This window comes from Dreissena polymorpha, chromosome 10 (genome assembly GCF_020536995.1).
Source record: "Dreissena polymorpha isolate Duluth1 chromosome 10, UMN_Dpol_1.0, whole genome shotgun sequence".
In the NCBI taxonomy this organism is placed as follows: Eukaryota; Metazoa; Mollusca; class Bivalvia; order Myida; family Dreissenidae; genus Dreissena; species Dreissena polymorpha.
The window spans coordinates 17686881-17712527 of record NC_068364.1 but is presented as its reverse complement, the minus strand read 5'-3'; the positions used below and the strand labels follow the sequence as shown (position 1 = coordinate 17712527).

Genomic DNA, 25647 nt, shown 5'->3' with positions numbered 1-25647 from the left:
CTCCAATTAAGCTAAAAACAACGAGGTGCTATGCATGACAGTTTGACCCTACTCCAATTAAGCCGCGGCAATTGACAAGTAACAAACTGCGCATGGACACATGCTTAAAAAAACATCGCAACAAACAGTAAAAGAGTTACCCATCTTGTCTTGTGTTATTGTAATAAAAACAACGTGTTGTTATTCATGACAGTTTGACACTACCCCAATACAGCGCCTGACAATTCACAATTCAGTTTAATCTGTGTATATAGGAAGAAAACAAAATACGGAAATGTGTACGGCCGCGCATTCCGTGTGTAACTGATGTAACTGTTCGGTAGATAGTGTACTGTAACCCGTACTTTCAGTCAACTGGATAGCCTCCCCTGCGTTAATGTTTGCCATTGAAATTAATATAATGAGTATTGTTGTCGTAATGTTCTAGATTTTGTACTCTTAAACAGATGAATATTATCTTCGTTGTTTGCTATTGTCTTATTTAATAAAACTGTTATTGTTATGTTTAAGATTTCATGCTTCATATCAGATGTTTTATGTCTTGAATAAAAGTATCAAGAGTTTTTGTTAGTACTATACTGACTATAGTAAACGTGGAATGATAGATCGTTTTAGGTGTCCTGCTTTTTGGTCAAATGTCCCGACAATTTTTTATGGAATGTCCCGCTTTGGACCTAAAAAATTATGGCATGTATGCAAAATGGCCCCCATGTTTTTTTCCAGAAAACTACCACCCTATAACCGTACAGAATGAGGGGCCATTTTCGAAACAACAAGTCGCTACTGGTAGATATGAACGCGGTAGAAGAAGTTTTGGTCAAAAATAAATTTGTTTGAATAAACTTGCGGACATTTCTTTGTTTGTGTTTTTACACTTCTTTATTGATGAATTCCGATGGGGATTGTTGTCGACATTCCGGAGAGCAAGCAAGGGTCGGTGCGAACGAGGTCTTTTTTGCGGGTAACAGTAGGTGTGAAAGGAGGTCATTTTGTACTTCGTAATTGGCAGATGTTATTGAGTAATATGTGCCACGACTTGTTAAGACGCTAATTGATATTTGAGACACTAATTGACACTTGTTAACGTGAAGATATGCAATTGCATTTTGTGTGTATAAATATCGAACGTTCAACAGTGGTGTACCTCAACAACTGTATCCCTGTCTACCATGCGACATTCAAATTTACCGGTAATGCCCATGCTTTCCCCCAGAAAAATCACACGATGTACACTTATTCTTATTTTCTCACGTTTTTCACAGTGCACGTGGACTGCAAGAAAATTACAAAATTGTCAGAAAAGTATAGTGCTGTGCAACCCCTGCTCCTAATCATAATTACGCTTCTTTATTTGAATGCTTAATTAAGCTTTCCAATGCCCCTGATTATTGGATTGTGCAATAGTAAAATGGCGGCCATTTTCGGTCCGATTTGGTGGTTTTATTGTCTTTAAATATTTTTTTCTCCATTTTTGCATTAAAAAAACAGCCTGCACGCTATACACGGGAGCGCGCTATACGTAGAAACCTACGGTAATCACAGTCCCAGCTGTTGCTACCAAAGTTTAGGAATGGCCATTTTCTCGAACGCGTGCTCTTTACGGGTCTCCCAGTATTTGTTGTCATAGTTGTATGCATCTTTACCACCGAGAACCTCGTGCCTGAAACATAAATCATGGCAGTACTGACTCAGTGCATATTGCAAGGATTCCCATCTCCAAAATACATAACCCTTTTCCTCTCAAAAGCAAAGTGAAAATGGATATGCGCAAACAGCATCAAACCAGAACAGCCTGCGAGTAAATTCGCAGTCTATTCCAGTATCTAAGGGTTGGAAATGAAGCCTTTAAAACTTGTTTCTAGTAAAAAGGTCTTTAATTAAATTTAACTTTCTAAGCGACCATCAAAGCGTCAAAATACCTAAGTGGTGAAGGGATAATGTTAATCATCGTTGTAGAAAATTGGTTCATCTGACGATAGCCCCTCCATGAAAACATGCAAAAGGGGAATTTAGCCTCTTACAGGGAGGTCGTTAACCACTTAGATGAATACAAACTAAGAATCAAGTAACATATTTCATAACAAGAAATACATTGTAAAAAAGATATACCGCATTTATTGTGGTTGGTGTTGATGAAAGATCAAAAGTTATATCAATGAGATCAAAGATAGCGAATGCATTTTTCTGCACAGTTCATAGCTGCATCATCAAATGCAAATCAATTCCTGGGGTGTTGCGCCAGATTTTATAGCTTATTTCGTATTATTAAATATTATTAATCATATATCTATAGAAAAATAATAAACAAACACAAGAACAATACAAATAAATGAAAATATATAAGTCAACCAGCCACACACAAATCATCTGTACAAATTCGAAATATTTATATGTGTGTTCTTCAAAAAGACCGACCTGTTTTAGTGGATTGTCCGGCATTGTTATTCGATTTGATTTTTAATAGTATCCTTAATCATCACGCCCATGATTAATTAATTGGTCTCTATGGTGGAATTTTTCTAATTAAATTAATCAAAACTGGTACTTATAAATCATGGATTGTTCAAAACACATAAAGAATTTATGATTGGTATACTATAATAATATCGCAGGTGAACTTGATTGTTATTCTATCAGAAATATCTTAAATGAAGATATTCTGTGATATTATTATGGTATGTCAATCATGGATTACGATCTTCATTGAACCACAATACAATCTATCTGCAGTGAACCAATTGCTAAGTGAAAAGAGTTTATTGCATACAAATTGGAGGTTACCAAGAGTTGCTAATTTGTTCTTCAATAAATCTACCTCTACCTGCCATAGAGATTGAGCTGTCGTAGTGGACCTGGTGTCTGCCTAGTGACAGGGAGTTCATGGGTTCGATCCCCACTGTGGGAGAGTTCTATACATCATTCCCTAAGACACCAAGAACTGGTTCTGCTGTGGAGAAGCACTCATTTCAATAAGCCTTATAGGCTTTCAATGCAATCCAGCTAAAATAAATAGCTTTCAAACTAACTCTACCTGAACCAGACTGGCCTGTACTCCAGTCTCTGAGATTCCCGCTGTTTCCTGCGATCTCTCTGCAGGCCCTCAATACGAGACTTCTCTTTCTCTGCCTCTGGAATGCATCCTTCCTCCAGTAACCTGAAATATACAGGTGAACATTTGAGACTTGTTCTGAGAAAACTGAGCTTAATGCATATGTGAAAAAAAATGTCCCAGATTAGCCTGTGAAGTCTGCCCAGGCTTATCACATATTGTACTTTTCGGTTCAATGGAATTTTGTTGGTTTAAATGATGTTTTTCCTTAACTGAATTTCAAGTTTAGGTGGAAAGTGTCATCCCTGATTAGCCTGTATGGACTGCACAGGCTATCTAGGGATGACACATTACGCACATGCATAAAGCTTAGTTTTTTTCCAGAATCAGGCTTATTTGATTAGATTAGTTTGGCTTTTTGTTCATGGTCTTATTGGGCTGTTTCAACGAACATCAGTCAAATCATGGCCGTATACAGTTAATAGTATGCTCAAACTTTTCCTGAATTAACACTTTTCCACTCAAAAGCAAAGTGAAAATGGCTATGTGTAAACAGCATAAAACCAGAACAGCCTGCAAGTAACTCGCAGTCTGTTCAGGTTTTATGCTGTTTGCTGCACATCAGCATCTTAGGGTTGGAAATGAAGCCTTAAAAAGTTTGATCTGGTAAGAAATGTCTTAAATTAAAGGTAACTTTCTCAGGGACTACAAATGTGTGAAAAACGTATGTATGTGGTAAAGGGTTAACTGCTTTACCCGTACTGTGTGCACAAATATTTGTCAGTAAGCGAAAACTGCCCTACTCGACTTAGAGGCTAGTGGAGAATAGCCCTTGAAAGAATATTACAGTATTATTGGTTTCAGTGCAATAAATACGGAATACTCAATGACCCTGGTGTTCCAGTTCATGGCAGAATTAGAGTCCCAGCATACGAATCTTATCATTAACAATTAAGAGTCATTCACCTCTGGTCCGGCCTGAAGCGGGAATCTGTATGAGGTAGAAACGACTCCTCGTCCGGTAGAATTTCGTTGAGCTCCATAGCAAACCGGGAGAAACCATAGTAAAGCTCATAATCTTCAGGCATCGTCCCTTTAACATGTAAGCATAAGCTTCAGGCATCGTATCTTTAACATGTAAGCATAAGCTTCAGGCATCGTATCTTTAACATGTAAACATAAGCTTCAGGCATTGTATCTTTAACATGTAAGCATAAGCTTCAGGCATCGTATCTTTAACATGTAAACATAAGCTTCAGGCAGCGTATCTTTAACATGTAAACATAAGCTTCAGGCATCGTATCTTTAACATGTAAACATAAGCTTCAGGCATTGTATCTTTAACATGTAAGCATAAGCTTCAGGCATCGTATCTTTAACATGTAAGCATAAGCTTCAGGCATCGTATCTTTAACATGTAAACATAAGCTTCAGGCATTGTATCTTTAACATGTAAGCATAAGCTTCAGGCATCGTATCTTTAACATGTAAACATAAGCTTCAGGCAGCGTATCTTTAACATGTAAACATAAGCTTCAGGTATCGTATCTTTAACATGTAAACATAAGCTTCAGGTATCGTATCTTTAACATGTAAACATAATCTTCAGGCATCGTCCCTTTAACATGTTAACATAAGCTTCAGGTATCGTAATGTTTGAAGAAATAAATATGCCTGTATCATAGGCAACACATTATCCATACTGTCTCCAGGCTTCTCCAAAACAGAACCTCCAAATCAAACAATTTTGAATGCATGAATTAAATATTGACCAGGTATCTTTAAAAATAAAATGAAAAAGAGTTCTCTAAAAAATAATTCAAGCAATCTTGAGTGTATGATTAACATATTAAACCTGGCAAATTAAGAGAAGAAAATAAGAAAAAGCACAGAGAAAATAACAACAACAGAGATGATACTAGAAACAATGTTTGCTTTTAAAACAATATACAAGTCTATCAAACTTGAATTCAAACACATACTTTACATAATTATAAAACCAGGCCAATTTGAGAATAAAAATGCCAAGAGCAAATAACCCTTTCCCCAATAAGAAGCAAAGTTAAAATGGCTTTTGCACCAGCAGAAAACAGAACAGCCTGCAAGTTAAACCCTGTTTGCTGCTCGTCAGTAACTAAGGGTTGGAAATGAAGCTTTTAAAACTTGAATTTAGTAAGAAAGGTATTTAATTGAGTGTAACTTTCTAAAGGACTAAAAATGCGTGAAAATACATATCTAAGCTCTAAAGGAGTAGATACGTATCTAAGTGGTAAAGGGTTAAATACGTATCTAAGTGGTAAAGGGTTAAATACGTATCTAAGTGGTAAAGAGTTAAATAGGTAACTTAGTCATTAGTCATAAAGAGTTTAATATGTATCTAAGTAGTAAAGAGTTAAATACATATCTAAAAGGTAAAGGATTAAATACGTATCTAAGTGGTAAAGGGTTAAATACATATCTAAGTGGTAAAGGGTTAAATACGTATCTAAGTGGTGAAGGGTTAAGCTGCTAACCTGGTCTCCATATGCAACGAGCAGAGGGGGCGTGTCCACAGTACAGAGCCTCGTTCCAGCGCCCAAACAGGTTGTGTACCACCTTGCCCTCGCCATTCTCTATCGTACCATACACCTCATGGCGCTTGTCTGACTGGTAGTAGTGGCTCGCCTATAAAGCACAAAGTATTTAACCCTTTCCCACTCAGAAGCAGAGTGAAAATTGCTTTTGCAACCAGCATAAAACCAGAAGAGCCTGTGAGTAACTCGCAGTCTGTTCAGGTTTTATGCTGTTCGCTGCTCATTAGTATCTTATTATTGGAAATGAAGCCTTTAAAGTTTGAAACTAGTAAGAAAGGTTTTTTATTAAATTTAACTTTCTGAGAGACTACAAATGCGTAAAAATACCTATCTCAGTGGTAAAGGTTTATTTGTGCCTTGTTCTGTAATGGGAAAACTGGGCTAAATGCTTGTGCGTAAAGTGTTAAAGTGACATCTCAGATTAGCCTGTGCAGTCAACACAGGCTAATCAGGGACACCAATATGGGCTTTGATGGTATTTTTTTATTACAGTCTCTCTCGGCTTAGCGGAAAATCTAGCTCCAGCAGAAAGTGTCCAAAAGAGAGCAGAGGATTAAAGAAATTAGACACAACTAACTGCCATATATCAGCCTTCTCCGTTTTTCAAAGTGCAGGCCTCTCAAGCTGTTGTATTCATGCCTGACACAGCGTTATGTATGAGACATTTTTTAATCATTTTTAATTGTACTGCACAATTTTTCATAACATAATTATACTTTCAAAAGTCTATTCTTTTTAACAAACTACACAAAATATACCAAATTGCCATGGAATTACTGTCATTCTACTTCCAAATCTTACCATACACATATAATACTGTGAAACCATTATTAATCGTCAGGCATTAATTTTCCTGTATATCGTCAATCGACCAATTGACGAATTCAAGATCCTAACGAACAATTATGTCCCATAATTGAACAACTTAAGACTAAATTACCAAAGGCATGAGGCACTTTAATCCAACGTAATCCATGCATACATACTCCGTCTGTTTCGTAATCAAGATAAATCCGTATTTGACACAAAAGGGAGTAGATTACACAGTGTACTTAACTGACACGTGACATTGCTCTAAAATGCGAGTGCAGTACAGCTGTATCGACTGCGTTGACTTCGTTTAGGTAGAATTGTAATGATTAGCGCTAATTGTTTACAACTTTATTACCCATTGTGTGTATTGTGTTTTTCAGTGTTGTTGCAGAAGATTATACAGCCTCCACGCAGCAGATTAGATCCGGATCAAAGACAAACAAATTTAAAATATGATGATGTATATACTTATATACATTCTTCGCATTGATTACAAATAAATACAGAACATTTTGACTTGTGTTTGGTTGTTTGCGTTTAACTACAATACAGGTGTTAAAATAGCTTGTGCTTCGTTTTATGAGATTTCGATCTTTTTAATCATTTACAGCTTTTATAAGTTTTATGATACATGTTTCAAATCATTGTTACTTGTAGCAATCGAAAACGTAACAGGTAAAGAGAAATCAGCAATCATGACGATTAGTTCCATCCAAACGTAGGGAAATTGTTTTCAGAAATTCACTTTTATTTTAGCGCGATTTTCAGGAAATCCCCGGAAAGCAAGTTTTTCGAATTTCTGAGTATGATGCAATAAAACATTGTCTTGTATCCTATTGCATTCAATCAAATTTAAACTCACCCGTCCATTGGTTGTTACAATTAAATCTGAACTGTGCTCTATGAAACCGCTTTCCCATAATGCACTGTTAAGTTTACACTTCCAAAAATCATTGCACTTAAAGTGATTAAATATTTACGATGCAAAACTCTTGAAACTTTATTGAAAACTGACAAATAGTTTGCTAACACTAATTTTAACCAATAATCTTCGCACCTTCTCTAATTTGTGCAGATAAAGGTAAGATTGTTATTAGTTTGGCCATGATAATAAATGAATAAGACCAATTGGCAACTGGCTTCACTGTTTCAAACCCGGGTTTCAAACACTTGTTAACGGTTGTTCGGTCACACTAATCCGCTAATCATAATAATGATACACTAATGGGGGCAAATTACTGATCACCTGATAACAAAAGACTAGTATATTGAAATGTGCAAACAGGCCCAACCTTCTGCAAGTGACTTTCAAATGTCCTCCATCTTTCTCCACTACGGACATGTTTTACGAACAAATCAGATATTGACTGAAGCATTTTTATTTTTTTTCAAAGTAAGGAATTGGCGAATTTATGTGCTGACGAAAAACGTCATTTTTGTACAAATGATGAAATTTCATGCTGGTGAAAAAAATGGTTTCACAGTAATTATTAAAAAGATTATTTCTTCACAAAGTTAAATTAGAGGGGGAGTTCTCTTACTTTAAAGAAATTAAAAGCCTATACTCGGGGAGGCTGTGTTATTTCTGCTGTAAAAATGACCCATTTTCCAGAACAATTCCAAGTATCTTTACAATAAGACATTACCCCAGAATGTTGGAGAACCTACATAGCCCTGACCTTGTTTGAGGTTAAATAATAGTAGAAAGGTATTTGATGTAATGAATTATATAAAGAGGCTTACAAGAAATTCACTGGAATGAATAATGGGAAACAAACATTACAATACAGTCGGGATTGCTTTATTTGTTAAAGGGTCAACTAATTTGAGGATTGTTGCAATATTAATTCAAAATAAATAACAAATGACAGTAAATTCAGTTAAAACAAGAGCTGTGTTTGTGAAACATAATGCCCCCTACTGCGCCGCTTTGAAGCCATACATTTGACCTTTGACATTGAAGGATGACCTTGACATTTCACCTTTCAAAATGGGCTGCTCCATGAGATACCCATGCATGCCAAACATTGAGTTGCTATCTTCAATATTGCAAAATTTGACCTTTGACCTTAACCTTTGACCTTGAAGGATGACCTTGATCTTTCACCACTCAAAATGTGCAGCTTTATGAGATATGCAAATTTAGTTGCTATCTTCAATATAATTGCAAAATTTGAACTTTGACCTTGACCTTGAAGGATGACCTTGACCTTCACCTTTCATCACTCAAAATGTGCAGCTCTAATAGATGCACATGCATGCCAAATATCAAGTTGCTATCTTAAATATTGAAAAAGTTATGGAAAATGTTAAAGTTTTCGGACGGACAGATGCCATTTATTTGACATTTGACCTTGAAGGATTACCTTGACCTTCACCTTTCACCATTCAAAATGTTCAGCTTCATGAGATACACTTGCATGTCAAATATCAAGTTGCTATCTTCAATATTGCAAAATTTGACCATTGACCTTGACCTTGAAGGATGACCTTCACCTTCACCTTTCACCACTCAAAAAGTGCAGCTAATGAGATGCACGTGCATGCCAAATATCAAGTTGTTATCTTCAATTTTGAAAAAGTTATGGCAAATGTTTAAGTTTTCGGACGGACAGACGCCATATATTTGACATTTGACCTTGAAGGATGACTTTGACCATCACCTTTCACCACTCAAAATGTTCAGCTCCATGAGATACACATGCATGCCAAATATCAAGTTGCTATCTTCAATAGTGAAAAAGTTATGGCCAATTTCAAAGTTTTTGGACGGACGGACAGACGCCATATATTAGACGTTTGACCTTGAAGGATGACCTTGACCTTCACCTTTCACCACTCAAAATGTGCAGCTCCGTGAGATGCACATGCATGCCAAATGTCAATTTGGTATCTTCAATATTGAACAAGTTATGGCCATTAAAGTTTTAGGACAGACTGACATACTGACAGACAGTTCGACTGCTATATGCCACCCTACCGGGGGCATAAAAATAACAACCCTGACCTTGGTGAAGGTCAATTTGCAGACAATTTTCCCGTTGGTGATGGTCATCTCCCCAAACTGGTCCACCCAGCGCTGACCACCCAGAATGTTGTGAACACATGTGGTGACCTTGTTCCAGCGGTAGTGATCCTTAGACCTGCAACATAGCAACAGCCAATCAGAACAAACGGATTGGATAATATGACTGCAACATAGCAACCAATCAAAACAGTCGGATTACATCATGCCAGCCGACAGGATGTTGTGACCTTGTTCGATCGGTAGTCATACTTGAACCTGCAACAATTTAGACACCAGTAAATAGTAAAATCTAATTAATTTAGCATGAAGGACATGCTATATGCCTCGCATTTCAAAATGTTGGTACATAAAACAGTTAAAATCAGTTAACCTGTTTTATCCTAGTTTGAAATAGCCAATCGGCTGTTGTAACCATTAGGTTGACAAAAAGAAGACACAGCAATGTCTTGCAAAATTATGAAGATTGTACTTACTTTGGCAAGGTTACATTCACAATGCCTATTGGTTGGATCTCCATTGATTTACCCCAGAATTTGGACTTGATCTGCACATCTGTAACAATGAAGCATGTGTAACTTCCCTCCATACTTAACCCTTTACGCCATAAGAAGCAAAGTGAAAATGGCTTTTGCAACCAGCATATAACCAGAACAGCCTGTGAGTATACTGATTGCTGCTCATTGGTAACTAAGGGTTGGAATTGAAACCTTTAAAACTTGAATTTAGTAAGAAAAGTACATGTATTTAATTAAATGTAACTTTCTAAGGAACTACAAATGCGTCAAAATACATATCTTAAAGAAAACGGGTTAAGCAAACAGTCAATATAAAAAAGAAAATACGGCTTAGACTAGAAAAAAAAGTTACAGGAAAACTTACACATTACACAAAATGTCAGGAGAGATATGACTTCTCTTCATCCCAAAGTGTATTATGGGTTTTAACACGGTTAAAGGCATGCAAAACATGAATCAGGAGCATTGGCCTTAACTGCTTTATTCAGCAGTGTTGAAATGAAGTCAAGTTCATCCAAATCATTGGTATTTTAGATCAGACACAAAATGTTACTTTAAGAATGTTTTCAAGGTTTTAATTAAGGCTTACAAGAACAAGAGATGTGTTTGTCAGAATTACAATGCCCCCTACTGCGCTGCTTTGATTTATTTATTTTTGTTTTTGATTATATCCCTTTACAAAATATTACTTCCCTTGTAAAAATGATCTGTACCTGCCAAATGATAAATAGAAATTATCTCCCTTTAAAGCTTGTTACTTCCCTTGGATTTGTTTTTTTGACCTTTGACCTTGAAGGATGACCTTGACCTTCACCTTTCACCATTCAAAATGTTCAGCTCCATGAGATACACATGCATGCCAAATATCAAGTTACTATCTTCAATATTGCAAAAGTTATGGCCAATGTTAAAGTTTTCGGAGGGACGGACTGACAGTTCAAATGGTATAAGCCACGCTACCAGGGGCATAAAAACATCCATGCCCCCCAACTCCCTGAAGTTCATGCTTTTTGAACTTGGCCAAAACATCATTAGAACAAATGTTCTGAGCTAGGTTCAAGAAGAGTTGTCATATAATGTGACTTCTACGAAGTTCACAATGTTTCACTATAGACATATAGAGAAATCTGCCTCACCCAATGGCCGTCATATTTACCAACTGGGGTACATTAAATGCACAGCACTAGTGGTTCAAACCAGTTTGGCGGTGTCAAAGAATAGTGAAGTTTATTCAATGCTGTGTTATTTTGTTAACCCTTTCCCACTCAGAGGCAAAGTGAAATGGCTATGTGCAAACAGTATAAAACCAGAACAGCCTGTTCAGGTTTTATGCTGTATACTGCTCATAAGTATCTAAGGGTTGGAAATCTAGCAAGAAAGGTCTTTATTAAAATTTAACTTTCTAAGGGACTACAAACGCGTCAAAATACGTATCTACAGTCCACTCTCGTTATCTCGACATCGGATATCTCGATATTCTCGATATGTCGAAGTAAGCTCAATGTCCCATTTTTTTCCTTCTTTATCTATATAAATAAACATCGCTTATCTTGATTTTCGTTAAGTCGAATAATTCGATATGTCGATATAAAATTGTGTCCCTAGTCCCGATTTTACATGTATTTACTGTGGTTTATCTCGAAATGCGAATAACTGTCCCAGTGTCGGCAAAAGGTGAGACATTTTTTCTTTGATACTTCGCCGTCCCGTTTCGCCCGGCTGCTCCCGATACTGTGCGGTAGGAAATTGATCCGTTGATTGCATCAATGATCACACGTGTGTAATGTCGTTAGCCATTAACACTTGAGTAAGGCCTGTCACTTTAACATCAATTAACTGCAATTAATACACAGCCTGCCGAAAGGCTGAAAGACTAATTGTTTTAACAAACAACATTCCAAAATGCATTGAGTTATATTTTTATGTTTATAAACCGTCGCAAATTTACAGAATGCTGTTCTATCATTGAAACAACAGTAATTGTCATGGGTAACTTGAAAGAATATGATTTACGCATGTTCAGATGGAAAACCCTCGTTTTGATTGGACGTCAGTTGCATCATAAATTTAAATAGCAATATTACCTGATGTTTACTCGACAGTTTAGAAAAATTATAACCGCATGTGTTCATGCAATACTGTAATACTTAAAACGTCATTTTAAGCATTTAAATAGCAAAATTAATCGTGCCTCGTAAAAACGCGTATATATCAGGTAGAGAGTATTATGCCACACGGTGACGGCTTTAGTTAGACCACTTAGCAGGTATTTAGATGTTAAAAACAAGGTAAATTTTCAGCTCATTTTTTTCTTTGAAAACGCCTAATTGGATATCTCGAACTCTCGTTATCTCGACATTTTTTCTTGTTCCCGCCGACTTCGAGATAACGAGAGTGGACTGTATATGGTTAAGGTTTAATGTATGCATGTGCTGGTGTAAAAGTCTATACCTTGCCATAGAGTGAAGTTCTTGGACTCACAGTAGCAGGCTGATATTGGCGGATGGTGGCTCACCTAACAAATCAATTTTCAAAGTTATATTAACAAAACTGCAAACAAATGGTTTTAACTATATGTTAAACAAGAGCATCGCATGGCGGGTGCTAACACTTGGCTGTGGGTGAAGTTTTGAATAAATGAAAGCTTGTCACATTGACCTTGACCTTTGAACTAATGACCCAAAAATGGGTGTGGCATGTAGAACTCATCAAGGTGCAGCTACATATGAAGTTTCAAAGTTGTAGGTGGAAGCACTTTGAATTTAGAGCCAATGTAAAGGTGTTAGCATGATGCGGACCGTGGACGGCAGACGCCGGACGACGAGCTGGCTATGACAATACCTTGGCTTTTCTCCGAAAACAGCCCAGCTAATAAAAAATGCAAACACTCAATTCAATTCCATCTAAAACTTTTTTTTAAATACTCTTAATAATTGTACTTCTTTTATATGAAAGAACTTTACTGATATTTAAGTTATGACCGATAACATGTACTTCTTAAGCATGGTATTACAGAGTAAATTATGGGTATTATTAACAAATGCCATTTATACATTTTGTATAAAAAAAACAACAAATTTGTATTATTTTGTGGAAGCATACAGAAAATACAAACAAATTACAAACATACCATGTGTTGCTATTTTTTTTTATCTATTGGCATTACATAATCCCTTGTCTACTCAAATCGATTTTTTCTTTGTTAATCCATGACCACCATTAAACAAAAATATTTAAAAAAAATTACTGATTAGATTTTATTTCTAAACTGAATTTCATAAATTATAACATCAGCATGTAAAATGGGTGTGACTCTTTGGAAACTCTTCCTATGAGGTAAAATAAAAAAAACTCTTCCATCTTACAGATTTTCTCAAAACTTTTTTAACTAGATACAGTAAAGTAAAAAAAATATTTGTTGAGCATTTTTGGCACTGAAAAGAACGTAATCATCTGAAAGAAGGAAAAACTCCCGCCATTCCCAAAGATGTTCCTAAGTCAAGTGGAAAAGACATGCACTGCACAAGGGGTTAGCTTTTATAGATTGTTTGTGTCTTATATAAATGTTGGTACAACAAGCATACAAACATAAATATAAACAAGAGCACCGCATAATGGGTGCCACACTCGGCTGCGGGTGCAGTTTTGAATAAATGAAAGCTTGTCAGATTATTTTTTTTAAGAGGTCACAGTGACCTTAACATTTGACCTAGTGACCCAAAAATGGGTGTGGCATGTAGAACTCATCAAGGTGCAGCTACATATGAAGTTTCTTAGTTGTAGGTGGAAGCACTTTGATTTTAGAGCCAATGTACAAAACCTTGACAAAATGTTAAGGTTTTAGCACGTTGTGGACGACACGACACAACGAGCTGGCTATGACAATACCTCGGGTTTTCTCAGAAAACAGCCGAGTTAAAAACAAACATTTAGGCCAAGAGCTTCCCACGTAATTTAGAAATTTAGGCACAAGGGTACCCTTGATCTTAGCTTAAAGGAAACAAACCCAACTATATCTCTTGTTCAGAACTGAACCTCCAGCCCATATCCTCTTGTATACTTTTGTAGGTTACCTGTTCAGAGATGAACTTCCAGCCCCTATCCTCCCGTATACTCTCGTAGGTTTCTCCCAGCAGGGGGTTGAAAGGTTTATGGCCCACACGGTAACATGAGCTGGCATAGCTGCTCACAGCAAAGGCTGCCACATACATCTGTAGTGTAAATGTAACAAGATGCTCGTATAAGCCCAAATAAGTTTTTTTAGTTAACACTATTCATTTAAGCTTGATTGCATCGAAAGCCTATGGCTAAAAAAAAGCATATTTGAGACCATTTCCTGGGAAGAACCAGTACTAAAAGTCTTTTTGGAAGATTAAAAGAACACTTAGGATCGAGTCCATGACCTCCCAGGCACTAGGATGAAACCATATCCACTTCACTTCTGCAACATTTCATGCCCAAATAAAACTGCAACAATCAAAGCTAAATTTGAGACCTTTCTTACCCAAATCAAGTAAAGCTGTCATTTCCAACCCTTAGATACTGATGAGCAGCAAACAGCATAAAACCTGAACAGACTGCAAGTCACTCGCAGACTGTTCTTGTTTCATGCTGGTTGCATATAGCCATTTTCAACTTTGCTTCTGACGGGGAAGAGGTGAATGGCAACACTCAAAGATCAAAACACATAGTGAGTTTACTGGTTCACACCAAAATATTGTACTCCATTTGCTGGTTAATCACTAATAATATATATTGGTTCCAACCACTATGTCTTCTTTGTTGAAATAGTTTTAACACTTATTAAAATACCATATGATGAAATTTATTCAAACAATAACCAAATAATTGTAATGATGCAAGAACCATTGAGACTTGGTTTGTTCGACAAGAATACATACAGACATAAATAAACGCAATTGATAGAGCACAAGACTGTTAATTCAAGGTCAGTGATTTCAATATTTGGCAGGGCAAATTAACTATTTACCAAACAAGTGGCAAAAACAAGTCCATAAAGTATAAGATTACAGCTTGGGTCGACTTAGATTAAGCTTAAGCTTAAAAGACTCACCTCCGTTAATTGACTGAAATTTCATTCAATAAATCTAGCTAGTTTTGATGAATACTATTTGATACCACAAGTCTATATATGATGCAGGTTGTAAATAAATGTTGAAAAGGGCATAAATGTAGTAAATTTAGCATTAAATAATACAATTTACACAAGTTCAACTTCATTACATAAACAAGAAAAACATGGAAGTTTAACATTAGTATACTGACAAGTTGAAGGAGTACTTTATCTGACAAAATCGTGTCTACAGACAGAATGACGTCCATGGTAAAACCAGTACACCCCCCTCTACTATATTGTGAGTGAGGGTTGTGGGTGGTTCTGGAGGGTAGTATCTATCTCCAAAAAACGTTCATGTACCTATCATTCCATGGAAGGAATGGTCACAAAGGTTTGTCTTGTCCAGTATAGCCATTGTGGATGGTGGTGTTTAGGGGATAGGTAGGTATGTTAAGCCAACACACTTGTTCATGTTTGTACCAATCCACACTATCCAATGGGATGATAAAAAACATTGGCATTATCCAGTAAAGCAATTGAGAATGATTGGGTGGGCCTGGATTTTTATATTTGAGGGGATTTCAGAATGGCAGGGTGGGTGGAGCACATAACAAGAGCACCGCATAACAGGTGCCACACTCGGCTGCAAAAGCTTGTCAGATTTTTTTTTTTTTTAGAAGTCACAGTGACCTTGACCTCTGACCTAGTGACCCAAAAATGGGTGTGGCATGTAGAACTCATCAAGGTACACCTACATGTGAAGTTTCAAAGTTGTAGGTGGAAGCACTTTGATTTTAGAGCCAATGTTAAGGTTTAAGCACGACACCGGCAGACGACACGACACGACGATCTGGCTATGACAACAGCTCGGGTTTTCTCCGAAAACAGCCTCGCTAAAAACAAACACATGTGTTCATGTACGTACCATTCTATCAAAGGAATCATAAAATGTTCATGTATGCACCATTCTATGGAAGGGGTCATCACAGGTTCACGTACATACCATTCTATCAAAGGGATCATCACATATTCATGTACGTACATTTCTATTGAAGGGATCATCAAATGTTCATGTACGTACATTTCTAGCAAAACAATCATCACAAAAGTCATGTTCATGTACTTACCATTCTATCAAAGAGTCATAACACAGGTTAGCCTTATCCAGCAGATATAAATACCATTCTATCAAAGGGATCATCACAAAGGTTAGCCTTATCCAGCAGATATACGTACCATTCTATCAAAGGGATCATCACACAGGTTAGCCTTATCCAGCAGATATACGTACCATTCTATCAAAGGGATCATCACACAGGTTAGCCTTATCCAGTAGATATACGTACCATTCTATCAAAGTGATCATCACACAGGTTAGCCTTATCCAGCAGATATACGTACCATTCTATCAAAGGGATCATCACACAGGTTAGCCTTATCCAGCAGATATACGTATCATTCTATCAAAGGGATCATCACACAGGTTAGCCTTATCCAGCAGATATACGTACCATTCTATCAAAGGTCTCATCACACAGGTTAGCCTTATCCAGCAGATATACTTACCATTCTATCAAAGGGATCTTCACACAGGTTAGCCTTATCAAGCAGATATACCTACCATTCTATCAAAGGGATCATCACACAGGTTAGCCTTATCCAGCAGATATACGTACCATTCTATCGAAGGTCTCATCACACAGGTTAGCCTTATCCAGCAGATATACGTACCATTCTATCAAAGGGATCATCACACAGGTTAGCCTTATCAAGCAGATATACGTACCATTCTATCAATGGATCATCACACAGGTAAGCCTTATCAAGCAGATATACGTACCATTCTATCGAAGGGATCATCACACAGGTTAGCCTTATCAAGCAGATATACGTATCATTCTATCAAAGGGATCATCACACAGGTAAGCCTTATCAAGCAGATATACGTACCATTCTATCAAAGGGATCATCACACAGGTTAGCCTTATCCAGCAGATATACGTACCATTCTATCAAAGGGATCATCACACAGGTTAGCCTTATCCAGCAGATATACGTACCATTCTATCAAAGGGATCATCACACAGGTTAGCCTTATCAAGCAGATATACGTACCATTCTATCGAAGGGATCATCACACAGGTTAGCCTTATCCAGCAGATATTTGTACCATTCTATCGAAGGGATCATCACACAGGTTAGCCTTATCCAGCAGATATACGTACCATTCTATCGAAGGGATCATCACACGTTAGCCTTATCCAGCAGATATACGTACCATTCTATCGAAGGTCTCATCACACAGGTTAGCCTTATCCAGCAGATATACGTACCATTCTATCGAAGGGATCATCACACAGGTTAGCCTTATCCAGCAGATATATGTACAATTCTATCAAAGGGATCATCACACAGGTTAGCCTTATCCAGCAGATATACGTACCATTCTATCGAAGGGATCATCACACAGGTTAGCCTTATCCAGCAGATATATGTACCATTCTATCAAAGGGATCATCACACAGGTTAGCCTTATCCAGCAGATATACGTACCATTCTATCGAAGGAATAATCACACATGTTAGCCTTATCAAGCAGATATACGTACCATTCTATCGAAGGTCTCATCACACAGGTTAGCCTTATCAAGCAGATATACGTACCATTCTATCAAAGGGATCATCACACAGGTTAGCCTTATCCAGCAGATATACGTACCATTCTATCGAAGGGATCATCACATGTTCACGTACTTACCATTCTATCGAAGGGATCATCACACGTTCACGTACGTACCATTCTATCGAAGGGATCATCACACGTTCACGTATGTACCATTCTATCGAAGGGATCATCACACAGGTTAGCCTTATCCAGCAGATATACGTACCATTCTATCAAAGTGATCTTCACACAGGTTAGCCTTATCCAGCAGATATACGTACCATTCTATCAAAGGGATCATCACACAGGTTAGCCTTATCCAGCAGATATACGTACCATTCTATCAAAGGGATCATCACACGTTAGCCTTATCCAGCAGATATACGTACCATTCTATCGAAGGTCTCATCACACAGGTTAGCCTTATCCAGCAGATATACATACCATTCTATCAAAGGGATCATCACACAGGTTAGCCTTATCCAGCAGATATACGTACCATTCTATCAAAGGGATCATCACACAGGTTAGCCTTATCAAGCAGATATACGTACCATTCTATCGAAGGGATCATCACACAGGTTAGCCTTATCCAGCAGATATACGTACCATTCTATCGAAGGGATCATCACACAGGTTAGCCTTATCCAGCAGATATACTTACCATTCTATCAAAGGGATCTTCACACAGGTTAGCCTTATCAAGCAGATATACGTACCATTCTATCAAAGGGATCATCACACAGGTTAGCCTTATCCAGCAGATATACGTACCATTCTATCAAAGTGATCATCACACAGGTAAGCCTTATCCAGCAGATATACGTATCATTCTATCAAAGGGATCTTCACACAGGTTAGCCTTATCCAGCAGATATACGTATCATTCTATCAAAGGGATCTTCACACAGGTTAGCCTTATCCAGCAGATATACGTACCATTCTATCGAAGGGATCATCACACAGGTTAGCCTTATCAAGCAGATATACCTACCATTCTATCAAAGGGATCATCACACAGGTTAGCCTTATCTAGCAGATATACTTACCATTCTATCAAAGGGATCATCACACAGGTTAGCCTTATCAAGCAGATATACGTACCATTCTATCGAAGGGATCATCACACAGGTTGGCCTTATCCAGCAGATATACGTACCATTCTATCAAAGGGATCATCACACAGGTTAGCCTTATCAAGCAGATATACGTACCATTCTATCGAAGGGATCATCACACAGGTTGGCCTTATCCAGCTGATATACGTACCATTCTATCAAAGGGATCATCACACAGGTTAGCCTTATCAAGCAGATATACGTACCATTCTATCAAAGGGATCATCACACAGGTTAGCCTTATCCAGCAGATATACGTACCATTCTATCAAAGGGATCATCACACAGGTTAGCCTTATCAAGCAGATATACGTACCATTCTATCAAAGGGATCATCACACAGGTTAGCCTTATCCAGCAGATATACGTACCATTCTATCAAAGGGATCATCACACAGGTTAGCCTTATCAAGCAGATATACGTACCATTCTATCGAAGGGATCATCACACAGGTTGGCCTTATCCAGCAGATATACGTACCATTCTATCAAAGGGATCATCACACAGGTTAGCCTTATCAAGCAGATATACGTACCATTCTATCGAAGGGATCATCACACAGGTTGGCCTTATCCAGCTGATATATGTACCATTCTATCAAAGGGATCATCACACAGGTTAGCCTTATCAAGCAGATATACGTACCATTCTATCAAAGGGATCATCACACAGGTTAGCCTTATCCAGCAGATATACGTACCATTCTATCAAAGGGATCATCACACAGGTTAGCCTTATCAAGCAGATATACGTACCATTCTATCAAAGGGATCATCACACAGGTTAGCCTTATCCAGCAGATATACGTACCATTCTATCAAAGGGATCATCACACAGGTTAGCCTTATCAAGCAGATATACGTACCATTCTATCAAAGGGATCTTCACACAGGTAAGCCTTATCCAGCAGATATACGTACCATTCTATCAAAGGGATCATCACACAGGTTAGCCTTATCCAGCAGATATACGTACCATTCTATCAAAGGGATCATCACACAGGTTAGCCTTATCCAGCAGATATACGTACCATTCTATCAAAGGGATCATCACACAGGTTAGCCTTATCAAGCAGATATACGTATCATTCTATCAAAGGGATCATCACACAGGTAAGCCTTATCCAGCAGATATACGTATCATTCTATCAAAGGGATCATCACACAGGTTAGCCTTATCAAGCTGATATACGTACCATTCTATCAAAGGGATCATCACACAGGTAAGCCTTATCAAGCAGATATACTTACCATTCTATCGAAGGGATCATCACATGTTCACGTACATACCATTCTATCGAAGGTCTCATCACACAGGTTAGCCTTATCCAGCAGAAATACATACCATTCTATCAAAGGGATCATAACACAGGTTAGCCTTATCAAGCAGATATACGTACCATTCTATCAAAGGGATCATCACACAGGTTAGCCTTATCCAGCAGATATACGTCCATTCTATCGAAGGGATCATCACACAGGTTAGCCTTATCTAGCAGATATACGTACCATTCTATCAAAGGGATCATCAAACAGGTTAGCCTTATCCAGCAGATATACGTACCATTCTATCAAAGGGATCATCACACAGGTTAGCCTTATCCAGCAGATATACGTACCATTCTATCAAAGGGATCATCACACAGGTAAGCCTTATCAAGCAGATATACTTACCATTCTATCAAAGGGATCATCACACAGGTTAGACTTATCCAGCAGATATACGTACCATTCTATCGAAGGTCTCATCACACAGGTTAGCCTTATCCAGCAGATATACGTACCATTCTATCAAAGTGATCATCACACAGGTTAGCCTTATCCAGCAGATATACTTACCATTCTATCAAAGTGATCATCACACAGGTTAGACTTATCCAGCAGATATACGTACCATTCTATCGAAGGTCTCATCACACAGGTTAGCCTTATCCAGCAGATATACGTACCATTCTATCAAAGGGATCATCACACAGGTTAGCCTTATCCAGCAGATATTTGTACCATTCTATCGAAGGGATCATCACACAGGTTAGCCTTATCCAGCAGATATACTTACCATTCTATCAAAGGGATCATCACACAGGTAAGCCTTATCAAGCAGATATACTTACCATTCTATCAAAGGGATCATCACACAGGTTAGACTTATCCAGCAGATATACGTACCATTCTATCGAAGGTCTCATCACACAGGTTAGCCTTATCCAGCAGATATACGTACCATTCTATCAAAGGGATCATCACACAGGTTAGCCTTATCCAGTAGATATACGTACCATTCTATCGAAGGGATCATCACACAGGTTAGCCTTATCCAGCAGATATACGTACCATTCTATCGAAGGGATCATCACACAGGTTAGCCTTATCAAGCAGATATACGTACCATTCTATCGAAGGGATCATCACACAGGTTAGCCTTATCCAGCAGATATACGTACCATTCTATCGAAGGGATCATCACACAGGTTAGCCTTATCAAGCAGATATACCTACCATTCTATCGAAGGTCTCATCACACAAGTTAGCCTTATCCAGCAGAAATACGTACCATTCTATCAAAGGGATCATCACACAGGTTAGCCTTATCAAGCAGATATACGTACCATTCTATCAAAGGGATCTTCACACAGGTAAGCCTTATCCAGCAGATATACGTACCATTCTATCAAAGGGATCATCACACAGGTTAGCCTTATCAAGCAGATATACGTACCATTCTATCAAAGGGATCATCACACAGGTTAGCCTTATCAAGCAGATATACGTACCATTCTATCGAAGGGATCATCACACAGGTTAGCCTTATCAAGCAGATATACGTACCATTCTATCGAAGGGATCATCACACGTTAGCCTTATCCAGCAGATATACAAACCATTCTATCAAAGGGATCATCACACAGGTTAGCCTTATCCAGCAGATATACGTACCATTCTATCAAAGGGATCATCACACAGGTTAGCCTTATCAAGCAGATATACGTACCATTCTATCAAAGGGATCTTCACACAGGTAAGCCTTATCCAGCAGATATACGTACCATTCTATCAAAGGGATCATCACACAGGTTAGCCTTATCAAGCAGATATACGTACCATTCTATCGAAGGGATCTTCACACAGGTTAGCCTTATCCAGCAGATATACGTACCATTCTATCAAAGGGATCATCACACAGGTTAGCCTTATCAAGCAGATATACGTACCATTCTATCAAAGGGATCTTCACACAGGTAAGCCTTATCAAGCAGATATACGTACCATTCTATCAAAGGGATCATCACACAGGTTAGCCTTATCCAGCAGATATACGTACCATTCTATCAAAGGGATCATCACACAGGTTAGCCTTATCCAGCAGATATACGTACCATTCTATCAAAGGGATCATCACACAGGTTAGCCTTATCAAGCAGATATATGTACCATTCTATCAAAGGGATCATCACACAGGTTAGCCTTATCCAGCAGATATACGTACCATTCTATCAAAGGGATCTTCACACAGGTAAGCCTTATCAAGCAGATATACGTACCATTCTATCAAAGGGATCTTCACACAGGTTAGCCTTATCCAGCAGATCACTGTATTCCAGCTCCTCACACAGTCTCTGAAGGAAATACGTTTGTTATACATTTGAGTCTCGCTCTTCGAAAAGGGAGCTTAAAGCATGTGCGTAAAGTGTCATCCCAGTCAGCACAGACTAATCACGATCAACACTTTCTGCCTAAACTTGATTTTTGTCATGTATTCTTCTTTTAAACAAGAGGGCCTGAAAGGCCCAAAGTGACTCCCCTGAGATAAGATATTATTGGGACAAATCTTCGGACTAAGTTTCACGAAGATTGGAAAATAAATGTTGCCTCTAGAGTGTTACCAAGGTTTTACTTCAGCCATATAAGGGAAAATGCCCCGCCCCCTGGCAGCCATGTTTTTCAACCAACCGGCATCATTTTCGAACTCGTCCAAGATATTATTGGGATAGCCATGTTTTTCAACCAACTGGCATCATTTTTTAACTCGTCCAAGATATTATCGGGATGAATCTTCTGACCAATTTTCATGAGGATCGGACAGTAAATGTGGCCTCTAGAGTGTTAACCAGATTTTATTATAGCAATATAAGGAAAAATGCCCAGCCTCTTGGAAGCCATATTTTTTCAAGCAAACAATTATTTTCGAACTCATCCAAGATATCATTGAGACCAATCTTCTGACCAAATTTCATGAAGATTGGACAATAAATGTGGCCTCTAGAGTGTTAACAAGGTTTTACTATAGCCATATATAGCCATATAAGGAAAAATGCCCCGCCCCTGGTGGCCATGGTTTTAAAGCAACCAAAACCATTTTCGAACTCATCCAAGATATCATTGGGACAAATCTTCTGACCAAGTTTCATGATGATCGGAAAATAAATGTGACCTCTAGAGTGTTAACAAGGTTTTACTATAGCCATATAAGGAAAATAGCCCCGCCCCCGTGGTGGCCATATTTTTCAACCAACCAGCATCATTTTTGAGCTCGTCCAAGATATTATTGGGATGATTCTTCTGACCGAGTTTCATGAAGATCGGACTATAAATGTGGGCTCTAGAGTGTAAACAAGATTTTGCTATAGCCTTATATAGCCATACAATAGCCATATAAGGAAAAATGCCCCGCCCCAATGCGGCCATGTTTTTCAAGCAAACGTAACCATTTTCGAACTCATCCAAGATATCATTAAGACAAATCTTCTGGCCATATTTCAACAAGATTGGACAATAAATGTGGCATCTAGAGTGTTAACAAGGTTTTACTATAGCCATATAAGGAAAAATTTCCCGCCCCCTGGCAGCCATGTTTTTCAACCAACCGGCATCATTTTCAAACTCGTCCAAGATATTATTGGGATGAATCTTCTGACTAAGTTTCATGAAGTTTGGACAATAAGTGTGGCCTCTGGAGTGTTAACAAGATTTTACTATAGCCATATATAGCCATAAAAGGAAAAATGTTCCGCCCGTTGGCAGCCATGTTTTTCAACCAAAGGTTACCAATTTTTAACTCATCTTAGATATCAGTGGGGCAAATCTTCTGAGCAAGTTTCATGAAGATCAGAAATAAATGTGGCCTCTAGAGTGTTAACAAGGTTTGACTAAAGCCATATAAGGCAAAATGCCCCACCCCTGGCGGCCATGTTTTTCAACCAACCGGCATCATTTTGGAACTTGTCCAAGATATTATTGGGATGAATTTTCTGACCAAGTTTCATGAAGATCAGACAATAAATGTGGCGTCTAGAGTGTTAAAAAGATTTTACTATAGCCTTATTATAGCCATATAAGGAAAAATGCCCCGCCCCTCGACAGCCATGTTTTTCGTAACCATTTTCAAACTCATCCAAGATATCATTGAAACCAATCTTTTGACCAAATTTCATGAAGATTGGACAATAAATGTGGTCTCTAGAGAGTTAACAAGGCAAATGTTGACGCCACACAACGGACGACGGATAAAAAGCGATCACAAAAGCTCACCGTGAGCACATTGTGCTCAGGTGAGCTAACAAACAATACAATAAAAGCAGAAAGTGTTAACCATAATAAGCCTGTGCAAACTGCAAAGGCTAAGAGGGGAGGAAACTTTACGTGCATGCATTAAGCCCCTTTTTTTCAAAGCGCATCTCATATAAATGCAATATAATGTATTTTTTGTTTTAAAAGTGTAACCAACAACAAGTCACTGATTTTCTTAATCTTAAGCCTTTTTCATCAGGATAAGCTAAAGCTACCATTTTCATTATGCAAAAGAAGTGTGCAAACATTCAATAAAAGAATAATAAAACCAGAATAAATTGAAAATTATAAGTAAATTTAACAACACAAGTCTATCAATGAAATAAGTGACTTTATTGCCAGGATATCAAATCAAACAAGTCAAATCAATTGAAATTAGGTTAAAACAAGCAAATTCGTTGAATTGATATCCCCCGCTAATATGCTTCTGGACCCAAAAGTGTTATATTTGACACTCAAAAAAGCATTTTTACACGGTACAAAGGGCCATAACTTTGTTATTAACAGATGGTGTACAATGCCATTTGGCGTGCATCATCCTCTTATCCATATACATACTCATACCAAGTTTCAATGAAATCCGCCAAAACACTTCCAAGATATGGCTCCGGACGGACGGAAAGACGGACGGACAACGCCAAAACAATATACTTCCGCCTATGGCGGGGGATAATAATGGACCAGTTCATTAAACTAAAGTTAGCTCTGGCTTTCTCTATGTCTAAAGTTGTATGTCCAAGAATTTGAAGACAATTTATTGGATCCTGCCATCATTTGCTATTATTTGCAACTGAAATTTTACCGCTGTTGACTTTTGTTTCGATGTCAACGCTTAACTTTGCAGAAAAAAAAGCCATTTATAATTTCTATTGTTAACTTAATAATTGATACTTTTTTTTTCACGTAATAACTTTAAAATAATGTTGTTTCTTTAAATTAAAAACAAGATGTGTTTGTGAAACACTATGTCCCCGTATATGACGTTTGACCTTGGAGGATGACCTTGACCTTGACCCTTCACCACTCAAAATGTGCAGCTCCATGAGATACACATGCATGTCAAATATAAAATTGCTAGCTTCAATATTACAGAAGTGACATTACATGAGCAATTTTGACCCATATATTTGACCTTGAAGGATGACCTTGACCTTTCACCACTCAAAATGTGCAGCTCCATGAGATACACATGCATGCCAAATATCAAGTTGCTATCGTCAATATTGCAAAAGTACTCATCAA

General features: G+C 37.8%; 1 protein-coding gene across 4 annotated transcripts in view; it reads right to left on the bottom strand.

Annotated features, from left to right (window-relative positions):
* Window positions 1-39: 39 nt before the first annotated feature.
* The window catches only part of LOC127848382 (oxysterol-binding protein-related protein 3-like), a 102598-nt gene continuing 76990 nt past the window's right edge, over window positions 40-25647 (bottom strand). For all 4 annotated transcript variants that reach the window (XM_052380815.1, XM_052380817.1, XM_052380816.1 and 1 more), the window contains 9 exons: window positions 22380-22454; window positions 14052-14189; window positions 12430-12493; window positions 9937-10015; window positions 9443-9578; window positions 5563-5713; window positions 4016-4142; window positions 3032-3154; window positions 40-1660 (listed from right to left, as the gene is read on the bottom strand). In XM_052380815.1, coding sequence (XP_052236775.1) covers window positions 1555-1660; window positions 3032-3154; window positions 4016-4142; window positions 5563-5713; window positions 9443-9578; window positions 9937-10015; window positions 12430-12493; window positions 14052-14189; window positions 22380-22454 — 999 coding nt within the window. In that variant the 3' untranslated portion in view covers window positions 40-1554. The remainder of the gene's footprint in view (window positions 1661-3031; window positions 3155-4015; window positions 4143-5562; window positions 5714-9442; window positions 9579-9936; window positions 10016-12429; window positions 12494-14051; window positions 14190-22379; window positions 22455-25647) is intronic.